This window comes from Macaca nemestrina, chromosome X (assembly GCF_043159975.1).
Source record: "Macaca nemestrina isolate mMacNem1 chromosome X, mMacNem.hap1, whole genome shotgun sequence".
NCBI classification, from domain to species: domain Eukaryota; kingdom Metazoa; phylum Chordata; class Mammalia; order Primates; family Cercopithecidae; genus Macaca; species Macaca nemestrina.
The window spans coordinates 149,672,800-149,693,147 of record NC_092145.1 but is presented as its reverse complement, the minus strand read 5'-3'; the positions used below and the strand labels follow the sequence as shown (position 1 = coordinate 149,693,147).

Below are 20,348 nucleotides of genomic sequence, written 5' to 3'. Positions count from 1 at the left end.
TCCACCTAACACCTGATTAAACTTTATGTCAGGGTGATATTTATTTCTGTGTTAAAGTACTGAGATTTGAGGCAGCACGTGTTACCCAACTAATATAATTATTAATTAACACTTGCATAAACTGCTACAGTTTTAACAATACTTTCACATATCAAATGATTCTGGTCACCACCCTGAGAATTACATCATCTTTTTGTTTTTCCCATTTCTAAAGCTAGAGTTGATGTTTAATGAGTATTGAATTACTTCGTTACAATCATGTAGGTAAGACACAGAGGGCAAATATTCTAAACCACTGGGTCTCAAATTTACAAAAAATAATTGGTATAAGACAAGCATGGACATAAATCTAATGCAAAGCACTTGATAAGTGTAGACAAATTACTAAAGAAATTTAAAAGAAGTAACTAGAATTCTTGGTTGAAGGAGCCACAAAAGGCTCTAGTGGAAAAGGCAGACTTTATAGCGTTTGCAAATTGACAAGAGAAATGGGAGAAAAAACATGAAGAAGGTTCCTGTAAATTTTGACATGCAATATTAGTGGTGAACAGAAATAGAAGAGAGTTGGCATTTGTTTTAATGTTTCAAGGGAAGTTGTAGCAAGCAATGCAGTTTGATGAAGGAAAACAGGAACTGGTAATTCAATACAAATCAAAAAAATATTTATTGAGTGCCTGCCAGATGGAGGGCTTTCCAAAAGTGTACAGAGGATATGGAGAGGAGATAACAAGGGTGCAGTCCTTGTTTTAAATGCATTTATACTCTACTAGGGGAAATGGTCATAAACAACTATACACAATGTTGGGTAAGATAAACATCAGTAAGGACAGTAATGGAGTTCAGGAGACAGAGAAGTGGCAGGGGAATGACAAAGGAAGGACAGGTGAAGCTTCGTGTAGGAGGTAAAATGTCAAGATTGACCTTGGAGGAGGTGAAACCACTGAGGATGCTTATGAATACATGAATTCATGAGGGACACAGAATTCCATAAAGAAGGGTTTTATTAACATCTTGAGCAAGGACACTGCTTTATAATTAAATGACTCCAAAATGTGACCATGGTTTAGAGGACAACAAAATGAAAATTATAATTTGGTATGTTTGTTTAAACATGGAATCACAAACTCGAAATGACATCATAGTTGTGCAAATTTCTACTCCTGCTGAAACTGCCTGACTTCCAATGAATTCAGTAAGCAGCACTGCACCCCAGAGGGTGGTCTATTAGAATTTCATCCTGCCTCCAGAGGCAACCAATAGGCAGTTTGCTACGATGTCTTGCCACAGAAGGGCCACCTACCATGAACAGGGCTTCATAATTTTCAATCATCTTTTGCACCACAGCGATGATGGCTGTGCTCTCCTCAGCCCGGGCTGAACTCTGGACTGAGAATTCTTTGTCTGATGACTTCTGCTTGTGCAGCAGGTTGGGTCCAAATATGGTGGCTAAGTTTAGAGATGTCATTTTATTCCCAGTGACCTATGAGAGAACAGAACACAAGGACTGTTGTTATGTTTGCCCTTCAAAATACTGGGTGATTCAGTAATCAAGGAAACCTTTTACTATCCTTTTTTTTTTTTATCCTTCAAGGATACCATCATCTCTATTAGAATCCATGGAGGGCACCATGATTTTCCTTTTGCTTTCATATCTTGGATTGAACCTTATAGTTCAATGATCATCTCAATAGCATATAGAGTAAAAATTTGCAACTCTAAGTCGTTTATTGTAAAATGGGTACTATATAAAATTTCTATCCTGTTTGCACTTAAGAAATATTGACACCCATCCATCCATCTAGTCATTTCTCCATCCATCAATCCATAATCTCACCACTGATCCATCCACTCAGCACCTATCAGAGGCTGGGCATTTTTCATATATTTTAATTATTTTAAAACTTTTCCAACCATGATTACAACACAGTCCTTATTTTAAAGGGCTCTCATTCTAGGGAGGAAATAAGCCTATCAATTACAGGTAATAAGTACAAAGTATAAAGCTCTCAACTCCGAAGGCCCCAGGGTCACTACCACAGAGGCAGAAGCATTTGCACAAACTCTCAAAAGAAGAAGAGTTTGCCAGGCTGAAAAGCAAAGGATCTTGGGTAGGGGGTAACTTTACAATGGAGAAAGCACCACACATGCAAAGACAGAAACATCTAAAATATGTCATGGAGCCCCAGGAAGCTCAGTGTGGTAGGGAGTTCTGCAGGAAAGACAGGCAAGGGCCAGGTGAGATGATCTTCGTGTGTCAGACAAAGGAATTCAAATTGTGATCTAAGGGCAAGAGGATTCTGAACAGAGTAGAATGGAAATGGAATCTGCATTTCAGGAAGAGCAATCTATGGAACAGGGGATGGGGGATGCAAGAAAGTAGGACTACCTGGGACATACCACAACAGTCTAGGCCACAGCAGCTAGTATCTGAACTAGGAAGGAAGAAGTAGGGATGAAGAGCAGCTTCCAGAGTTATGGAGGGGGTGAAGGGTGAGGAGGATAATGCAGAGGGTAAGGATCTTGTGTTTAAACAAATGAAAAAATGGAAGGACAGTTAAGTGAGGAACATGAAGGGCTGACAAGGGGTTCCTGGAGACTCCAGCACCCTTAAGGAGCAGCTGATGAAGGAGGCCAAGAATGGTTGAGAAGTTAGAAAAAAAAGAAACCTCTGTCCAAGAAGAAATAACAGGGGTGTTTCAAGTGAGTTATCAACTGTGGCAGAGGGTCATCGAGATGTGACCCTTCCCTCCAGAATGGACTCTCTGATGGTTCTGATGTCCCAGCTAAGAGTCATGTCAGTGGTGTGGCAGGAATGAGCCACAGTTGCAGAAGTGGAAACAGTGAATGTAGACACTTTCTTCAAAAGATATCACAGAGAAGGAGGAAGAAGAAATATAGGAGGAGCTAAAGGGGAGTACAGGGTGAAGAAAGGGAACTATGTTTTAGCTTGAAGTATAAAAAATTACTCATATTCAATATATTAATAATTAGAAAGTACAGGTAAGCAAAAGGAAAAAAAATGCCCATAATTTCACCACTGCCAAGAATCAGCCATTCCAATGCCTTCCTGTGCACATATATACATGTATACCTGATATTTTCTTCTTTAAAACTGGGATCACATCCATATATTATTTTGTAATTTGCTTACTGTCTCTTAACAGTGTGTTACAATAATCTTTCCACTACGAAAATATCCTGTCTTCAGTCTTCATTGGCCCCTAGAATCCCACTGCATGAATAAACCATGATGTGTTTTAACCACAGTCAACTGATAGGCATTGATGTCGTCTTGAATTTTGTTATTATAAGCAATGGTACAAAAAATACCCTTGAAAAGACATTTTGTGAGCGTGGGTCAGCACTTTTTAGGAGTAAATTCCTACAAGTTGACTTGTTGTAATAAGGAATATGAACATTTTTAAAGGTTTGGGAATTTTTTCTACTTGTCTCTTTTTTCAGGTGAATGGGAGAGTCTGAGTAAGTTTCTCTAGGCTAGGGTTTCTCTACCTTGGCACTAGTGACATGTAAGGCCAGATCATTCTTTGCTGTGGGGGCTGTCCTGTGCATCACAGGATGTGGAACAGCACCCCTGGCCTCAGCCCACTAGATGCCAGGAGCCACCCCTACCCTCAACCTACAGTTGTGACAACCAGAATTATCTCTAGACATGGTCGCATGTCCCTTGTGGGGTAAAATTGCTCCTGGTTGAGAACCACTGGTCTGCATGAATTTTTATTTATCTTGCCAATATCAATTGAGTGTCAGGATCAGTATGGGAACTGTGTCTGCTTGGTGGGGATCTTTTGCCTGGGAAGATCTACACAGCCTTTGAGAAGCACCTGGGTGCCCAGCATAGAATTCAGGAGTCCTGATGAACAGCTGAAACAAAGCCCTCTGAGCCCCACTCTCATCCTGTGGAGTCACGAGTTGGTGGCTGCCCTGCCCTATAATCCCAGCATGGTGCACGAGTTGTAGTATTTTTAGAAGGCAAGGCTGTTTTTAGGTGAATGATTGGCCACCAAGGCATATTATTTCATGTGATAAACACAATTTGAAAGAAAGTACCCTTTATGTAGGATCGTTCAATCATTTTTCTTTGTTTTATTTCATTGATAAGTTTTGTATTTCATTGATAAGTTTTCATTTTATTTTTCATTTCTTTTCCTGAAAATTCATGGTTAAGGTGAAAATCAAATACATGTCATTTTCAGATTCCTCCCTTTAGAACTCAGAAGTATTTGGAGTGTTTCCCCTTACCCCTTTAAAGTCATATTAGGGTTTTCTCATTTTTTAAAAAAACATTAACAAATGGAAGATTTTGTTTTCTTTTAAAAGAATGTTTCATACAAGAACAATCTAGAGCTCTGTTTCCGCTCTTTCCTTCTCCTGTTGCTATTCTGGGAATGGAATACAACCCATCTGTAAAACTGCACACAGATTCCAGCTGCAGACCAAGCTGCTTGGGGTTTAACACTTTTGGGGTTTATTGTGTTTTATTGTTTTGTAACATGGAAAGGAGACTTGCTCCCAGGCAACATCCACCTTTTCTCCATGTGTTTCAGCATATATTTTTATATATACTATATGGTTGTATCTAGGTAATACAATGTACCCTCGAGCCAGGCCATTACTTCATTTTTTAATTAGCTAGCAATTCAAGAAAACTTTTATCTTCACTAAATGAACATCCTAGGTTATTTCTAAACTTCATATGAATAGCTCATATCTGTTAAAAGTCTAGTATGTACAGGTACCAGGCTAGGGGCTTTCCACTGGCCATTGCAATTCTTTCTCATTATAAGCTTAAGAAGCAGCTGCTGCTGTTGTCCCTATTTTATAGACAAGGGAAGTGATGCCCAAAGCTCAGAGCCAGGAGATGGTATAGCAAGAAGCAAAGCTGGTGGCCCCACTCTAGGCAGCCCTGCCCTCTTCATCCCATTGCTACATCTCTTCCCGTTTCCTGTTGCTTGGCAGACCCAGCCATGGCATGGTGAAATGGGAAAACGAGCTTTAAAACAGGGCTGGATGAGGGTGAGGGGAGACACAGGTCTTGCTAAGTTTCAAAGCCAACCTACCATTTCCTAGAGGCATGTACCTCCTCAAAGATCAGTAATCATGGCCCTACAATGGTATTTGTAACTTCTTTTTTGCCTCATAGACCCTTTGAGAACTCAATGCCAGCTATGGACTCTCACCAAACAACTGCATATTCAACACCACATTTTCCATGCAGTGCCAGGGGGTTCTTGAACTCTGAAAAACCACTGCTCAGAAGGTTTCAATTTTGTTCCTGCTATATTCTTTCTTGAAGAAATGCAATGTTTCTTACACTTGGGAATTTCTCTTTTCCCTAAGGAGCAAAGCAAATAGCAAACTAAACAAAATAGAAGAAAACAAAACAAACACAAGATAGCAAAACACCACAATTCAATAAAATACTGCTATTTTTTCCCAAAAAAGCACTGATTGACTGGTCAACAATTTTTCTCATGCCCTTCTTTTAGACATCTTTAAGACCTCACCAGTGAATGATGCATTGAATTTTAAGCACATATCAAAGAGGAAATATTATGTTCATTTTGTAGATGAGGAAGCTAAGACCATCCCCCATCCCAACTCTGTTTTCCTTCCTCTTCCTCTCTTTCACAAAGACAAGTTATGCAGAAAGGTTCTGGCAGAACCTGTGTGAGCTTTCAAGCTTCTTGACAATCTGCTTCAGGTTTCATCTATGTTGCAATCCCCCCAAACAACACCCTAACAAATAGATGATACACACTAAAAAATAGGTAAGAGAAGAAGTTGAAAAATGTTGGGTTTTGACCATATTTTACAGTTTGATATTTAGCTTTACTCCAGTCTGCCCATTCAATATTCTCTACCTGCTCATGCCAAATCGACTAAAAAATAATAACTCTTCTCTTGATCCTCTCCCTCTACCCATGACTTCTAACAGAAGAGGTTTGGCTAACTCCCATCCCAATGCTGTGCTTATGTGGCCCATGTACTCAATCCCTACGCACCCTTTGATATGCATCTTAAATTCAACCTCCTTGAAGCCATTCCTAACTTTTCTGGCCCATGCTCATCACTTCTCTGAATGTCTGCAATGACTCTGCAGTGCATTCCCTAATTCTATATTTACCTTGTGTCCTCACCTCCTCCACCTCTTAGATGCCATTGTATCCTGAGGCCAGTCATTAGAAAATCTCTGAGCAATAGTCACTGGTTTAAAGGAACTTAGGGTAGATGCTCAGGACATGCATGGTTCAAATCCCAAGGCCATTCTTTTATATTTATTTATTTATTTTTGAGATGGAGTCTCGCTCTGTTGCTCAGGCTGGAATGCAGTGGCATGATCTCGGCTCACTGCAAGTTCCGCCTCCCGGGTTCACACCATTCTCCTGCCTCAGCCTCCTGAGTAGCTGGGACTAGAGGCGCCCACCACCACGCCCAGCTAATTTTTTTTTTTATTTTTTTTAGTAGAGATGGGGGTTTCACCGTGTTAGCCAGGATGGTCTCGATCTCCTGACCTCGTGATCCGCCCACCTCGGCCTCCCAGAGTGCTGGGATTACAGGTGTGAGCCACCGCGCCTGGCCCCCCCATCAAGGCCGTTCTTACATGGAAACGTTTATAACAGGAATTACTGTTGTCCATATTACTATTGATACAAAAGCCTCCTAACTCACTCTCCCCTTGTCTCTAGCCAATCTACAACATGGATTATATCACCCATTAGTTGAATCCTTCCAAGGATTCACAACTTAAAAGAATCAACCGCCTGCCCTGCACAGAGGCATTCAGCACTTATGAACATGGCCCAATTTCCCACTGTCTCCCTCAGTACTTCACTGCTCCGTAGCCTTTACTATAGTTCACAATGGCTGTGAGAGCTGCCTGCTCTCCTGTCACTGCTAACGATTTCACGGAAGCAATGCTTTCCTTATATTTATCCTGCTGCTTGAATCTTTGGCTATTAGTCTTTCATTTTGATGCAATGTTTAGGTCAAGAGTGTCTAGAAACCCTTGTAAACCCTGGCTTCCTTCTACAACTTCACCATCACCAGGATAATTTCATATTCCTTACAGTAAACTAGGTCTCTCAACCACTCTTCAAGTCTGGTTGAAGAATTTTCATTCCTCAAGTTCAGATGAGGAGACCCAGGTATAGGAAAGTTAATAGATTTTCCCGACAACACATGGTCAGTGAATTAAAGAGCTATCAAGCACTCTCAACCAGGGGTGATTTTGAACCCTTCCCCTGAGGGAAGACTTGGAAATGTTTGGAGATATTTTTGGTTGTCACAACTTGGTGGGAGAGGATATGTACTACTACTGGCATCTACTGGGTAGAGGCCGGGGATGCTGCTAAACATCCTACAATGCACAGGACAGCCCCATGACAAAGAATTCCTAGCTCCAAATATCAATTGTGCAGAGGCTGAGAAACCCTGACCTAGACCCCAGTACAGTTTTTTTTTCTTATAATTCCTATTCTGTTAGACTGGCTCAGGTTCTATACACAGCTTGGACTTTGCTAGTAAGACTTTTTCTTTTCTCTTAGTTGTCTCAGGTTCTATACACAGCTTGGACTTTGCTAGTAAGGGGACCAACCAGACCCATTAACCAGTATAATGACATTGCCCTTCTTCAAGATCTTTTTCTATCATCCACTGGGATATGGTCCTAATAACTATGCAAATCTACAGTGACTATGGAGTCCATGGCACCTCCCCTAGAGTTGTGAAATGCACTAATATGCCACTTGTACAACCTTAAGTGGAAGCTCTCTGTGGGTTGCTACGTAAGTTACTTAGCCCCCCGGCCCTAAGTTTTCACTTCTGTAACATGGAGACAGTGATCTCTCTCTTGCCTGTTAAGAGGATTTGTATGTATGTGTGTGTGTGTGTGTGTATTCCCTAGCACAAAGCCAGCTCATGGAAGGAGAGACATAAATTGTAGCTAATATTCCAGCATACTGTTTCATTTACACCTATCCAAGAATATTTTCTTCTTTTTGGCATAGGCAAGGGAGATTTGTTCAGCATTTGAATGGAAAGAATGTCTGAAAATGATTCTAAAAGGGCAATAATGAGTTCAATTGGACATTTTGCTTTCTTCAATGCCTTCTTAATTACCTGAGACCCAATTTTCTCCTTCTCACATAGTACTTAAGAAATGTCAGAGAAGTGACTGAAGTACCTTTAAACACAGAGCTCTGCTTTCCCCAAGCAATTAGGCAGATAATGCTTACAGCTTCTGTTATAACTGTAGTTGATAAAGGCTGGCATCCAAATGAGTAATAAAACTACTTAACAATTATGAGAATTATAGTATGCCCATCAAAGAGCTGTGTATGCTGAAATAAGGTGTCAGTGCCATATTATGAAACCTGAAGCCATCTGGGGCTTCACTAATTATAACTTCTATAGAGATAAATGGCTAAGTCAGGAGAGTTCCATTCTCACACCCATAAGGAGGGGGACAAGAAGAAATGCAGAATTGCCTTTCTGGATTAGAGTGAAAAAATTATATATAACCACGTTATTTATTTATTTAGTTATTTTTTATTATACTTTAAGTTCTAGGGTACATGTGCACAATGTGCAGGTTTGTTACATATGTATACATGTGCCATGTTGGTGTGCTGCACCCATTAACTCATCATTTACATTAGGTATATCTCCTAATGTTATCCCTCTCCCCTCCCCCCACCCCACGACAGGCCCCGGTGTGTGATGTTCCCCCTCCTGTGTCCAAGTGTTCTCGTTATAACCATGTTCTTTGGGAAAGAAATTTGACAAACACAGAATTGAAGCCACAGTGCAGCTGAGCTTTGTTTTACAAGGATTTACAAAAAAGTTCCTGTGGTTAAGTAAGTTTGGAATGCCTCTGGCCCCTTGTTAATTTACAGTGCATGTTAGCTTATTAAAGAGTCTAAAATCTCCTGAGGCATCCGAGGTCAGGGAGAGGTATAACTGCGTGGTATCAAAGAGGGAAGGGGGTGTCTCTTGTTAAGGTGAAGATTAAATAGGTTGGCTATTAGTAAGCAACTTAAAATTGAAGCCAGCATCTCATTTCTCCGAGGGTGAAACAACAACAAAAAAATCTTGAAATATGAGTGTAACCAAAGAGAACCAGAACCCAAGATCTTTGATTTGGTGGCGGGGCACACTGGGGCCTGACTGGGGATCAGATCCAACAAGAACATTTCTAAAGAGTCTGTGGGACTATGTACAACCTGCTTTGAGCAGTTGATACCATGTGACATCAAGACACAATGGCAATGGTCAGCAGATGAGACCTAGTTTCCTCCACACCTGGTTTGGAAGCAGAACTGACCGTCCCTTGCATTGAGCAAGTCCCTGTTTTTGGGGGAAGGTTTAAGAAAGGAAAGGATCCCTCAAAAGGGAGATACTAGACTTCTTTCTCTTAGTACAGATGGGAGCTCCCGGGACAAACTGGAAAAATAAAGAGGTGACATCATATTTGGGCTTCAAGTTATAGCAGCAGGTAAATCAATTACAAGGATAACAATCTCCTCCCACCCCCATCATTCTACTTTTACATGGTTGCAAGCACTTCTGTAGTGCATTGTTTTTCTTCTTTACAAATGGAAGTCCAGTCTTGAGTAAAGCCTCATCATGGAAAATGACAGCCTCATTTGGAAGTATACTCGAAACTTATAAGGAGACTCATGGCCCATGCACTCTTAGGAACTGTCCCTCCAGAGAAGGCCCTGCATTAGTCTCTTCCTACAGAGACAGCTAGGTTGGAGAAGGGGAGATGTCATTACCTCCAGGCAAAATGTTTGGCCATTTTGGTGGTATGCCCTTTTAAAATAGGGGAGAGGAAGAGTCACAGTGTCTATGGCAGCAAAGGCGTCTTACCTCTTGCCCGTCTTTGCTGATGTTGTCATCGGCATGCCTGGCAACGATGGAGAGGAACTGTAGGAGGCGGTGGAGGGTGTCACAATTGCAGGGAGGTAGAAGGTATATGAGGAGCTGCAAGGTGCCCAGCTGTTCCTCTGGCTCCAATACTAAGCAAGGCAAAAAGAGGTACTCAAATAAAAGGGGAGCCCATACCATTCAGGCACAGAGGAAAGGCCTCCTCTCAATTGTCTTAAGAAAGGGATTATCAAGGCAAGTCCCATTTCATGCCTTCACTCATTTGCCCATTGCTTTAGCAATTTACCAGTAAGATTCTATGAAATATATAAAGCCAAATTAGACCTGGAGAAGTGTAATATCTAGAAAAATAACTGTAATCCAGGTTAAAATAAAAGGTAACTCAATTTCCCTTACTTTCTTCTCTCCCCTTCCCTGGCATTACTCATCACCTAGTTTAAGGATTCCAGTCTTCCATTTTTGGTAAATATTTATTAACAATGGCTGAAAATTGGTGAACATTCTGAAATTTGTTTATAATGAATTTAAGGCTCTTTTCTGTTGAGCAATTCACAAGAGACAGATATTTTGTTGGCAATAACCATGATACAGCAAAGACAATGTATTCTCTCTCTGTTGTGATCCTATTGGAATTGTAGCATTGGAGGAAGAAATGTATGGAGGCTGACCCAGGTTTGGCCTATCTCTCCTCTACCTCCTCCTTTTTTTTCTTCTTCATAGGATCTGTAGCTACAGCCCAGAAGCAGCTATGTTGAAAACCCTGGCACTGGGCTATGACATCTTGCTTCCCCTGGAATGTTGCTTTCCTCCTTTCTCACTCTGGGTTCCCATAGTTGCCTCCTTCTTCGCACTAGAAACACAAGCTCATTTTTAGGCACAGACTCAATGTGAACTCTTGTTGGTACTCTAAGCACTAACTCATAGCACTTTCTACTTTTCTTGGGTCATTTGAAAGTATCTCAAATTCTTCTTGGTTATTTCCATTTGTTTTACTGCAACTTTCTTCTTGCTAATTATTCCCAGGGTAAATCTGAGAAATTCCCCCAAATAGCTCACTCTTTAGAGATTGATAAATAAGGACAAAAAATTATCAGGAAAGATATGCATAAAGTTATGATGAATGAGTTGGACATCTTAGTATTCCAGGGCCACTTTCCCACATATGACTGTATTACGCACAGAGAGTGTTGATGAAAGCTGTGTACAGCTCCCTGGTGAGAAGGGGGTCCGGCATGTCCCTCAGGAACTCTTTGAGCAAGGCTGCCACATCATGAACACTGTGCTCCTCCTCCAGAGAGACATCAATCCCACGGTCAAATTCCTCACGTAACTGGAAAAACAACGGTTTGAGTGGCAGTCACGTAACACCATACCTCAATGTGCAGTGCCCAGCAAAAGAAGTGCTGTGACATGTAGTATCTGGAGTTAAGTCTGCACAGACCCCAAGAAGGAGAAGCAAACAACATCCTCACCTTGATCTGCTGAGTTTACACAGTCCAGTTACGAATATATATATATGTGTATATGTGTATATATGTGCATATATGTGTATATATGTATATATATATAAGCACTAAATAAAACTATCTGTGGATTTATTGTTAATGATGTATGCAGAATGGCTTAGTAATGACAACCAGGTTAGGAGGAACACCTAAGAGGTGGAAGACAATTTAGGTCAACTATAAATGTGGGAGGGAGGAATTAATCTATTACACAGCGTTTCTGTGTGTCACCAATTCTGCCATGTTTGAATGTTGATATTTTACTGAATCACTCAGCAAGAAAGCAAAGAGATTTTTTTTTCCTGCACAAATGAAATTAAGAGCCCTGATAAGAGATTTATGACTAAGACTTAAAAGATGACAATAACTAAATAAAAGCTGTCTTAGATTTGTCAAAGTAGTCTTATTAACAATTACCAGAAGGATTTCCTGCCTTAATCATTATATTAGGTCTATTATCACTTACAGCAGCAAGAAAACACAGTGGCAAGAGAGTAATAACTCCACACCCTACTTTTATCTGTAGCATCTCAACTTTTCTTATGCATTGTTCTCTGCTGTAGAAATAATTATGTAAGTTCATAAACCTACACTATGCAACAAACTTCTCTAAGAGTTTATTTGTTTTTCAATCTTTCATCCATCCATTAATTCAACAAAGATTACTACACATTTCCTGTGTCAGACCCTGTTACAAGCCCACAAAATACACTAGTGAATAAAGAGGCAAAGTCCATCTAGAGAAACAAGGTGATAAGCAGGTAATCCCACAAATAATTCACTCTTAACATTGTGGTTAGTGATCTAAGGAAAAAGTGCAGGGTGCATAAGGGGTTATATAATAAAGTAAAATGATGAGTGAGTTAGGGCATATTTCATACTTGAAATCTACTTCTAAGTAAACACTGATTATATTTTTATTGGGTAATCCTTAAATACAACTCCATGCAAAGGTTTCCCCTTTAATGGATCCAGATATAACTGATGAGTAATTTCTGGCACTCGCTACCTGTCCACCTGATGAGAATGAATACCCATCACTGTCCTGAACTACTCATTGATTCCAGACAACACGCCATCAGCGTGTGTCAGGCAGCCAAAACAAAGAAGGCTTCCACTGGCACTCCTCCAACTTGTGATCATTCAAACACACCATGCTTCTTTTCCGACCATACATGCAGGCAGAAAGAATGGAACATGCAAAGAGCTTGGCCTATGAAGTTAATGGTGACTGGTTAAATTGTGTAATCTTGAATTATGTTTCTTAATCTCTCTAAGCCTTGACAGAAGTGGGTCAAAGAGGCTACTGTCACAGCGGTTGGCAGATTCAATGAGATAATATTTGTAAAAATATTCTGCAATCCTGCACAGGTGAGAGGCCTATGAAATATTACCATACTATCTTCCTGCAAGTTCTGTTATGAAACATTAAATGTTGATCCATTTAATGTTGTTTCTTGTGTGACTATTAAGAATAAAAACCAACCAACCAATCAGAAAACATATTTCCATTGAAAGCCTTTTTTGTCTTGACAAAAAAAGATAGATGAAGTATTTATTTCAATTACTTTCAATAATATGAACAAATATCATTTCTTCAGCTTCTTCCAACTAAAATTTGTTTTCATTTGAATTCATTTTTGAGTTGCTGAGTTCCTTATTTCCTTCCATTGAAAACAACAGGAAGAAAATAATGCTTTAATTTTCCTTCACCAACAAATGAACTCTTTTCCCAAAGGATGGTTTGCCTTTTATGAAGCCATCACGAACACAAATACCTGCCTCATCATAGGAACCTATTGTTGAAGGTCTAATATCAAACTTCAGTTGCAGGAATGTTGCACAGGGCTGAAGGAAACAAAGGAGCACAGTCCCTATGTGAAAAGCAAACTGGGGGTCAATGGTTCTATGGAAACTTCATAAGAATTATTTATTTTTGATAAAGTAAAGCTATAAAAATAGCATCTTATGTGAAGGGAATGTTAATGGCATTTTTCATATCACATTTTAGTAAAAATGGGTGCTACATGCAATTTTTTATCATTTATTGATTGGTCACTCTGAATTTCCTGCTTTTGCAATTTTCAATAAGATGTTTATAAATTAGTTTTGTTTGGCTGCACATGGCACAGATACATCCAGACGTTTTGCTTTCAAGTGTTTGATCCTAACTGTAACAACATTTCTGAGTTGTTGCCTTTTACCTCCTGGAATTCAATTATATTATAATAACTTGGAGGGTAAAAAAAAAAAAAAAGATCAAATGGAATTTGTATAAACTTGAACTTTGCAAAAGGTAATTCAACTGAAAGTCATGTGAAACAAAATATAATCTTTACTTTTCACTTACTTGTCTCACTCTCTTTTTTGAGCTTCCAACTCGGAATATCCCCACTGTCTGGAGGCCTGCAAATAAGCAAACAAAATCAACAGTCTTGTTTTATGACTTGAGACTCTGGAGTAAATCAAAATAGAGAGCAGAATGCCAGCACAGTGCCATAACATGCAGAGCAATAGTAACTTGACAGCATACAGTAACACTTCTTTCATCTCACACTATTTCTATTTTCCAGATACTTAAAGGTCAGCCCTTTACGCACCAGAATTTTACGTTAAATGTTTCTGATCAAATATTTTTCATGTGATATTTTATATTTCTAATCTTCTCCTTATCAGAGAAAATGAGCTTTTTTTCATTATTCAGAATTATTACCTAAACACACATTTTATAGGGATTCTAGCTCTTTACCAATTTCTAAAAGATATTTCTCGTTTGTCTGATCATAATTAAAGTGTGCTTCTTAAAGAAAATCTGGAAAATGCAGAAAAATGTAAAAATAATATACTTTTAGAAATACCTGATGTAGAAATAATCACTCTTACTTTTCTTTTTCTCCTCCCTTCCTCCCTCCCTCCCTCCCTCCCTTCCTCCCTTCCTTCCTTCCTTCCTTCCTTCCTTCCTTCCTTCCTTCCTTCCTTCCTTCTTTTTTTTTTGAGAGAGGGTCTCACTTTGTTGTCCAGGCTGGAATACAGTGGCGTGATTATGGCTCACTGCAGCCTTGACCTCCTGGGCTCCAGTGATTCTCCCACCTTGGTGTCCAGAGTAGCTGGTACTACCAGCACATGCCTCCATGCCTCCATGCCTGACTAATTTTTGTATTTTTTGGAGAGACAGAGTTTTGCCATGTTGCCCAGGCTCAAGCTCAACTCCTGGGCTGAAGTGATCCACCTGCCTCGACATCCCAAATTGCTGAGATTACAGGTGTGAGTCACCATGCCTAGCTAATCTTTCATTTTTTAAAATCCAGCCTTTTCTACATGAATGTAGGTATTTTTACATAGTTGAGATAACGCTGCATATATATATATATATATATATATATATATATATATATATATATAAAATATCTATTGACAGAATGTTACTCCCTTCCCTCACTATCATGTCACATGAATTTTCACTCATGCTAGTAACAATTCCTTGGAAATGTCACTTAAAAGGGATAAAAGACTACCAGTTTGGTATAGTGTATATTGCTCAGGTGGTGGGTGCACCAAAATCTCACAAACCACCACTAAAGAACTTACTCGTGTAACCAAATACCACCTGTTCCCCCAAAATCTATGGAAATATAAAAAAGATGCAAAATATTCTATTGTATGAATGGGCCATAATTTACTCCATATTCCCCTCTGAATGGTGCACAGGTCCCCAAAATATACATGCTTATTTTGCTATTATAAATGACCCTATTGTGAACAACTCTATGCACATGTTTTTGTTCACATTTCTGATTGCTTTTACTAGGATCATGTCCTAGATGTGAAAAATACAGTGTCAGTGCTGAGGTTGAGAAACTCAGTTCTAAAAAATTAGGTCTCTTAAAAACACAAGTAATTTCACTATAATATACTATAAATGTCAACAATAGTTCCTTAATGCATTACATTGCCAGTCAACATCCACATAAGGGTCACACACTGATACAGTCGATGTGCCTTTTAGTCTCTTAATCTGTGTTTCCTCCCTCTGTTTCCCTTTTCCTTATAATTGGTTTGGTGAAGAAAACTCAGCTATTTCCTACTGTAGATCTTCATATTGTTTGGATTTGGACACTCCATGGTGTCATTTGTATGTTCTTCTCTCCCCTTTATTTTCTGTAAAGAGATAGCTAGAGCCAGAGATTACTCTGATTGCAGTGTGATTTTATAGGGCAAGAATACTTCACAAAAAGTATTGTGTACTTCCTTTGGGAGCATGAAATATGTCTGAATGGTTCTCCTTTTTCTATGCCGGTCATTAATCATTGCCATTGATGAGCATCGTGTATATTCTTTCACTGGTGGCTCATTTTATCTTCATTTGGGACAATCAATTATGAGAGTGATGGGATATTGGAGCTGCTAACAGCCATTTGAAGCCACATGAAGAGAGCTGGTCTGAGAGTAAAGCCAGCAGAGGACACTCATGACATCATTTGAATCCTGGATCCAGCTGTGCCTAAATCTAGATCAGTCTCCCAGTATATAAAGATTGTTGTTGTTATTTGGGGGAGGTCACTTTGCTTAATCTAGTTTTATCTGGGTTCCTTTCTCTTGCCACTGAAAAATTTATGACTAGTACAATATATAATTAAATCAGAAAGAATTGTATTTTTTAGATACAGAATTGGGGTCTTGCTATATTACCCTGGCTGGTCTCAAACTCCCAGGCTCAAGTGATCTTCTTGCCTTGGCCTCCCAAAGTGTTGGGATTACAGGCTTGAGCCACAGTGCCCAGCCTTAAATCTTTGTAACATTATTTCTTTACATCCAGAAACAAAGTAAACATCTCAATTTCTTTTAGTTCTGTTTTCTATCTCTTGGTAGAAAGAGAATAGTCCCACCTGTGTAGAAAATGTCCTTATGTGATATCATGCTGCTGTAGAAATTTCAATTATTCAGAAACCATGTGAAAATAAAAAAATACATGCAGCCAAAATTAAAATTACTGCGACCTGCTATTAAAGTTTTCTATTTCATACATAGAAGATTCATTTGGTTCATTCAGAGTCTATTTCTCTCTATATAATAATATATGCCAGGCACTATTCTAAGTACTGTATGCACATTAATTAATTGAATCATTGCACAACTTTTGAGGTGGGTACTTATGTTCATTTTGCAGATGAAGAAATATAATTCTGTATTTTATTTTAAATAGTGTGATTATCCTGTTTTCAAGCTCCCAAAGTGATAGAAGCAATAAATTAGGCAATTTCATTATTGTGCAAACATCATAGAGTGTACATACACAATCCTAGATGTATAGCCTACTATACACCTAGGCTATATGGTAGAGCCTACTGCTCCTACACTACTAACCTGTATAGCATGTGACTGTGCTGAATACTATAGGCAACTGTAACAAAATCTTCGGTATTTGTGTATCTAAATATAGAAAAGGTACAGTAAAAATACAGTATTATAACCTTATGCACTCCCCATTGCCTATGCAGTCCATCACTGAGGGAAATGTCATTATGTGGTGCATGACGGTGTGTGTGTGTTTGTGTGTAGAGAAAGAGACGTACGTTCAAGGTACATAGGTAATACACAGGCATGTGAAAGATAAGGTAAAAAAACATAAAAGAACCTACACTTAAAATTTTGTATAAACAAATTTATTAGGTCATCCATATGTTATCCTGTGATTTCCTTTATAATGAATTAAGAAATTGAGATATATCCTTAACAAATTTTAAATAAAGTTCCATTTTTATTAGAAGGAAACAGATGAGAATGTTAATAGTAGTTATGTCTATATGGTAGCCTCAGAATTTTCTTTGCTTTCACATTTACTTTATTACAATGAGCATATTATTTTTATAGTAAAAAATTAAACTTTTCCCACATACATAACACACATGCTAACACTACAGCAAACAAATTTAGTTTATGAAAATGGCAGTTTAATAAGCCAGAAGTCTAAATTTCAGAAAAATTTTTAAAGAACTGTATATCATTCTTAAGTCAACTTAGTAACTGGAATTGAGTTGCAAAAGGTGACTTGGAGAAATTTTAAGTGGACAGCTTCCACAAAAATGCAAATGGCAATATATAAACCTGTTATCAAAAATGATGTATTTTCTATTAAAAAAAACTGCGGAATCATCACTTAAGTTGAACTCTTACTTTTTAAAGGAACCCTTGTGAGTAACCTCCTGGGCTACTTTTATGTATAAACAATAAAAGTGGCTCTGGTCTGTTTGAAAGAGGTTCTAGTGACAAACCCAGCCCAACCAACCTGATCCTTCACTAAATTGCTTGGCCTCCAAAGTCACTTTTGAGGACTACTGGGAGCGAAGCAGTCTGAATATCATCAAGTTGATTCACCCCCTCCTCCAATCTTGTTTAGCCCCACAATCTCTTAAGCAAACACTCACATCTGTATACTTTCACACAGGAAATTTCAGTTCAGAGCTTGATCAGATGAACACAGAATTGACATTGGGTACTTCAATGAATGATGCTTGAATAAATGAAAGTCCTTAGTACTTTAGACAGACAAGTCTACTTACCATGTTTTTCTAGATGCTGACAGCAGCTGTCCACCAGCCTAGGGACCTGTCTGTAAATAGGATTCAGACTGAGTTTCTTATCTCTGGCTTTTTCTTTTTTACTTTGAGCCTCAGCAGGCAAGGAAAGTTGTAAAGCTTCTAGTAGTCGAGACTGATTGTCATCAAGATCCGTGATAGAATCCACTGACATGGCACCCTGCAAGTGACACAGAGCTGTGAACATAAAGTACAGATAGCCAAAAAAACCAGCTGCCCCCAGATGCTAACCAATACATACTTTTGCTCATGACTCTTTATCACACTTGAAATAATATTGCTTGATTTCTTTAATTGTTCTGTTTGTATATTGAAAGAAAAAATATGCCTTTTGAAAAAGTTAGAAAACCTCTACAAGGTTTCCTCAAGCTAATAATGGCAGTTACAATTTCAACAATAGACAAAATTTTCCAAATGGAAGAACAAGCGATGGGAAACATATAATTAAAGTATTTTGGCCCAACCACTTCATTTCTTGAAACAAGAAAAAAATTACATACTCAATGAATGAGGTAGTCAGAGAAGTTTTGTAAATAAAAAACTCAACTATGGTTCTAGGAAGTAGATTTTTAAAATATAATGATTCCATAAAACAGCCTGAGCTTAGTTTTCCTGAGAAACAGCACAAAGTGCTTTATTAGAGAGGTGGTCCTGGGAAACACCTACAGGGGAGGGGGGAAATGAGACAAGGAAGGAAAGGCAGCTGACGAAGGGAGCATTATCAAGTCTATTATCATTGTGGGCAACTGGAGTTCAATCTTTCTGGGGAGCTCTAGGAGACAGCTGTAGATCATGCACCTTAGAGCTATCCCTATCAAGTGAGAGAGCTGGGGTATTTATACACCAAGCCTCAGGAATCACTTCTTAAGGGCAGCCTCTGGTGGGGGCAGAGAGATAATATTATCTCCTAAGTACTTACAGCCTGCCATTTGGATGGGCTGGGTGCCTCTGGCATCAGAGAAAGCCCTCAGCAAAGAAATAAGGTGTTGGCAGATGGAAGGTGAGCTGGCATGCTAGGAATGGTAAAGGGTCAGGGAAAGGGAGCAGGGAACCAATTGTATTTGCCACACCCATACTTGATGAAGCACTGAGAAAGCAGTTGGCTAGCCAGGCCTGGACAGAGGAGGGCATTTGGGAGAACAATTGCCTGAGCCCTACATTCCCAGAAAGCTAAAATTTAGAGTTTTAGTGTTATTGTTGTATGACAATACACAGTCTGAGACACAATGACAGAATTAGAAGAATAATTCCATCATGCAAATTCAGGCATTCCATAATTTTGTAATTTCTTCATTTTTAAACATAGTCAATACTGCAAAAACAGCAATGGATCAGGTCTCTCTCTACCTCGGACAAGCCCTGAATGTTAGGAGCTGATTGAAAAATGTGGGTTTTAAGTGGGAAGTGTCTGGAGTTTTAACTAGGGCAGTCTTCAACAGCTGGAGGTGGCAAAAATTTTGGGTCTCCACGTGACAGTGAAAAAAGGGAGAGAAGGTCAGGTGTGGTGGCTCATGCCTGTAAACCCAGCACTTTGGATCACTTGAGTTCGAAAGTTCAAGACCAGTCTGGGCAACACAGTGAGACTACATCTCTACTAAATAATAATAATAGCTAGGCGTGGTGGTGTGCATCTGTAGTCCCAGCTACTGGGGAGGCTGAGGCAGAAGGATCGCTTGAGCCCAGGAGATTGAAGCTGCAGTGAGCAGTGATCATGCCACTGCACTCCAGTCCGGGCAACAGAGCAAGACCCTGAGTCAAAAAATAAAAGATAAAAATAAAATGCAGATTTGTTTTTAAAAAGGGAGAGAAGATCTTCCAGTGTCCTGGAAGCTTTAGAGATGCTTATGAACTGACTCAGCCAATCACCAACCAGTTTGCCTGAACAATTCAAATAATAGCACAGTACCTAGAACATAGTACTTAACAACTGGTACCATATTGTTAGAGTATTTGAAAGAGGATATATAGAGGATTCTATGGTTCTGTTTGAGAAAAAGAAATGCTCCATTGATAAGGAAAAAGCTCATTGTTTAGGAAGACCCACCACCAATTCATTTGGCCAGACATGTTCTCAGACTGGTGATGAAGAAAGTATTAATAGCTAAAACACCGGGCCTTGCCCTCAAGCCTCACAGTCTAGTGGGCAAGTATGGCAAGACTGACAGATTACAAGAGACCAGAATCAATGGTGATATTGTCGAATGTTTAAGAGAGCATGCAGCACAGATGTGACAAAGGAGGGACACCAACAGCTTCAAGAGGAGTCAGGACAAGGTCTGAGGCTATGCAAGGTGCCACATGCCCAGTGCACATTCTTCATTAATGGAGTTTGTTGACA

At 39.3% G+C, this 20,348-nt stretch overlaps 1 protein-coding gene across 7 annotated transcripts in view; it reads right to left on the bottom strand.

The window, feature by feature from the left end:
- LOC105478119 (Rho GTPase activating protein 6) overlaps positions 1–20,348 on the bottom strand; it is a 542,515-nt gene that overhangs the window by 33,257 nt on the left and 488,910 nt on the right. For all 7 annotated transcript variants that reach the window (XR_011618239.1, XM_011735126.3, XM_071088688.1 and 4 more), the window contains exons 5-9: positions 17,975–18,170; positions 13,765–13,820; positions 11,089–11,239; positions 9,892–10,040; positions 1,301–1,480 (exon numbers count right to left, since the gene is read on the bottom strand). Coding sequence is in view for 6 of the 7 variants with exons in the window: in XM_011735126.3 (XP_011733428.1) it covers positions 1,301–1,480; positions 9,892–10,040; positions 11,089–11,239; positions 13,765–13,820; positions 17,975–18,170 (732 nt within the window). In the remaining variant the exon portion in view is untranslated. The remainder of the gene's footprint in view (positions 1–1,300; positions 1,481–9,891; positions 10,041–11,088; positions 11,240–13,764; positions 13,821–17,974; positions 18,171–20,348) is intronic.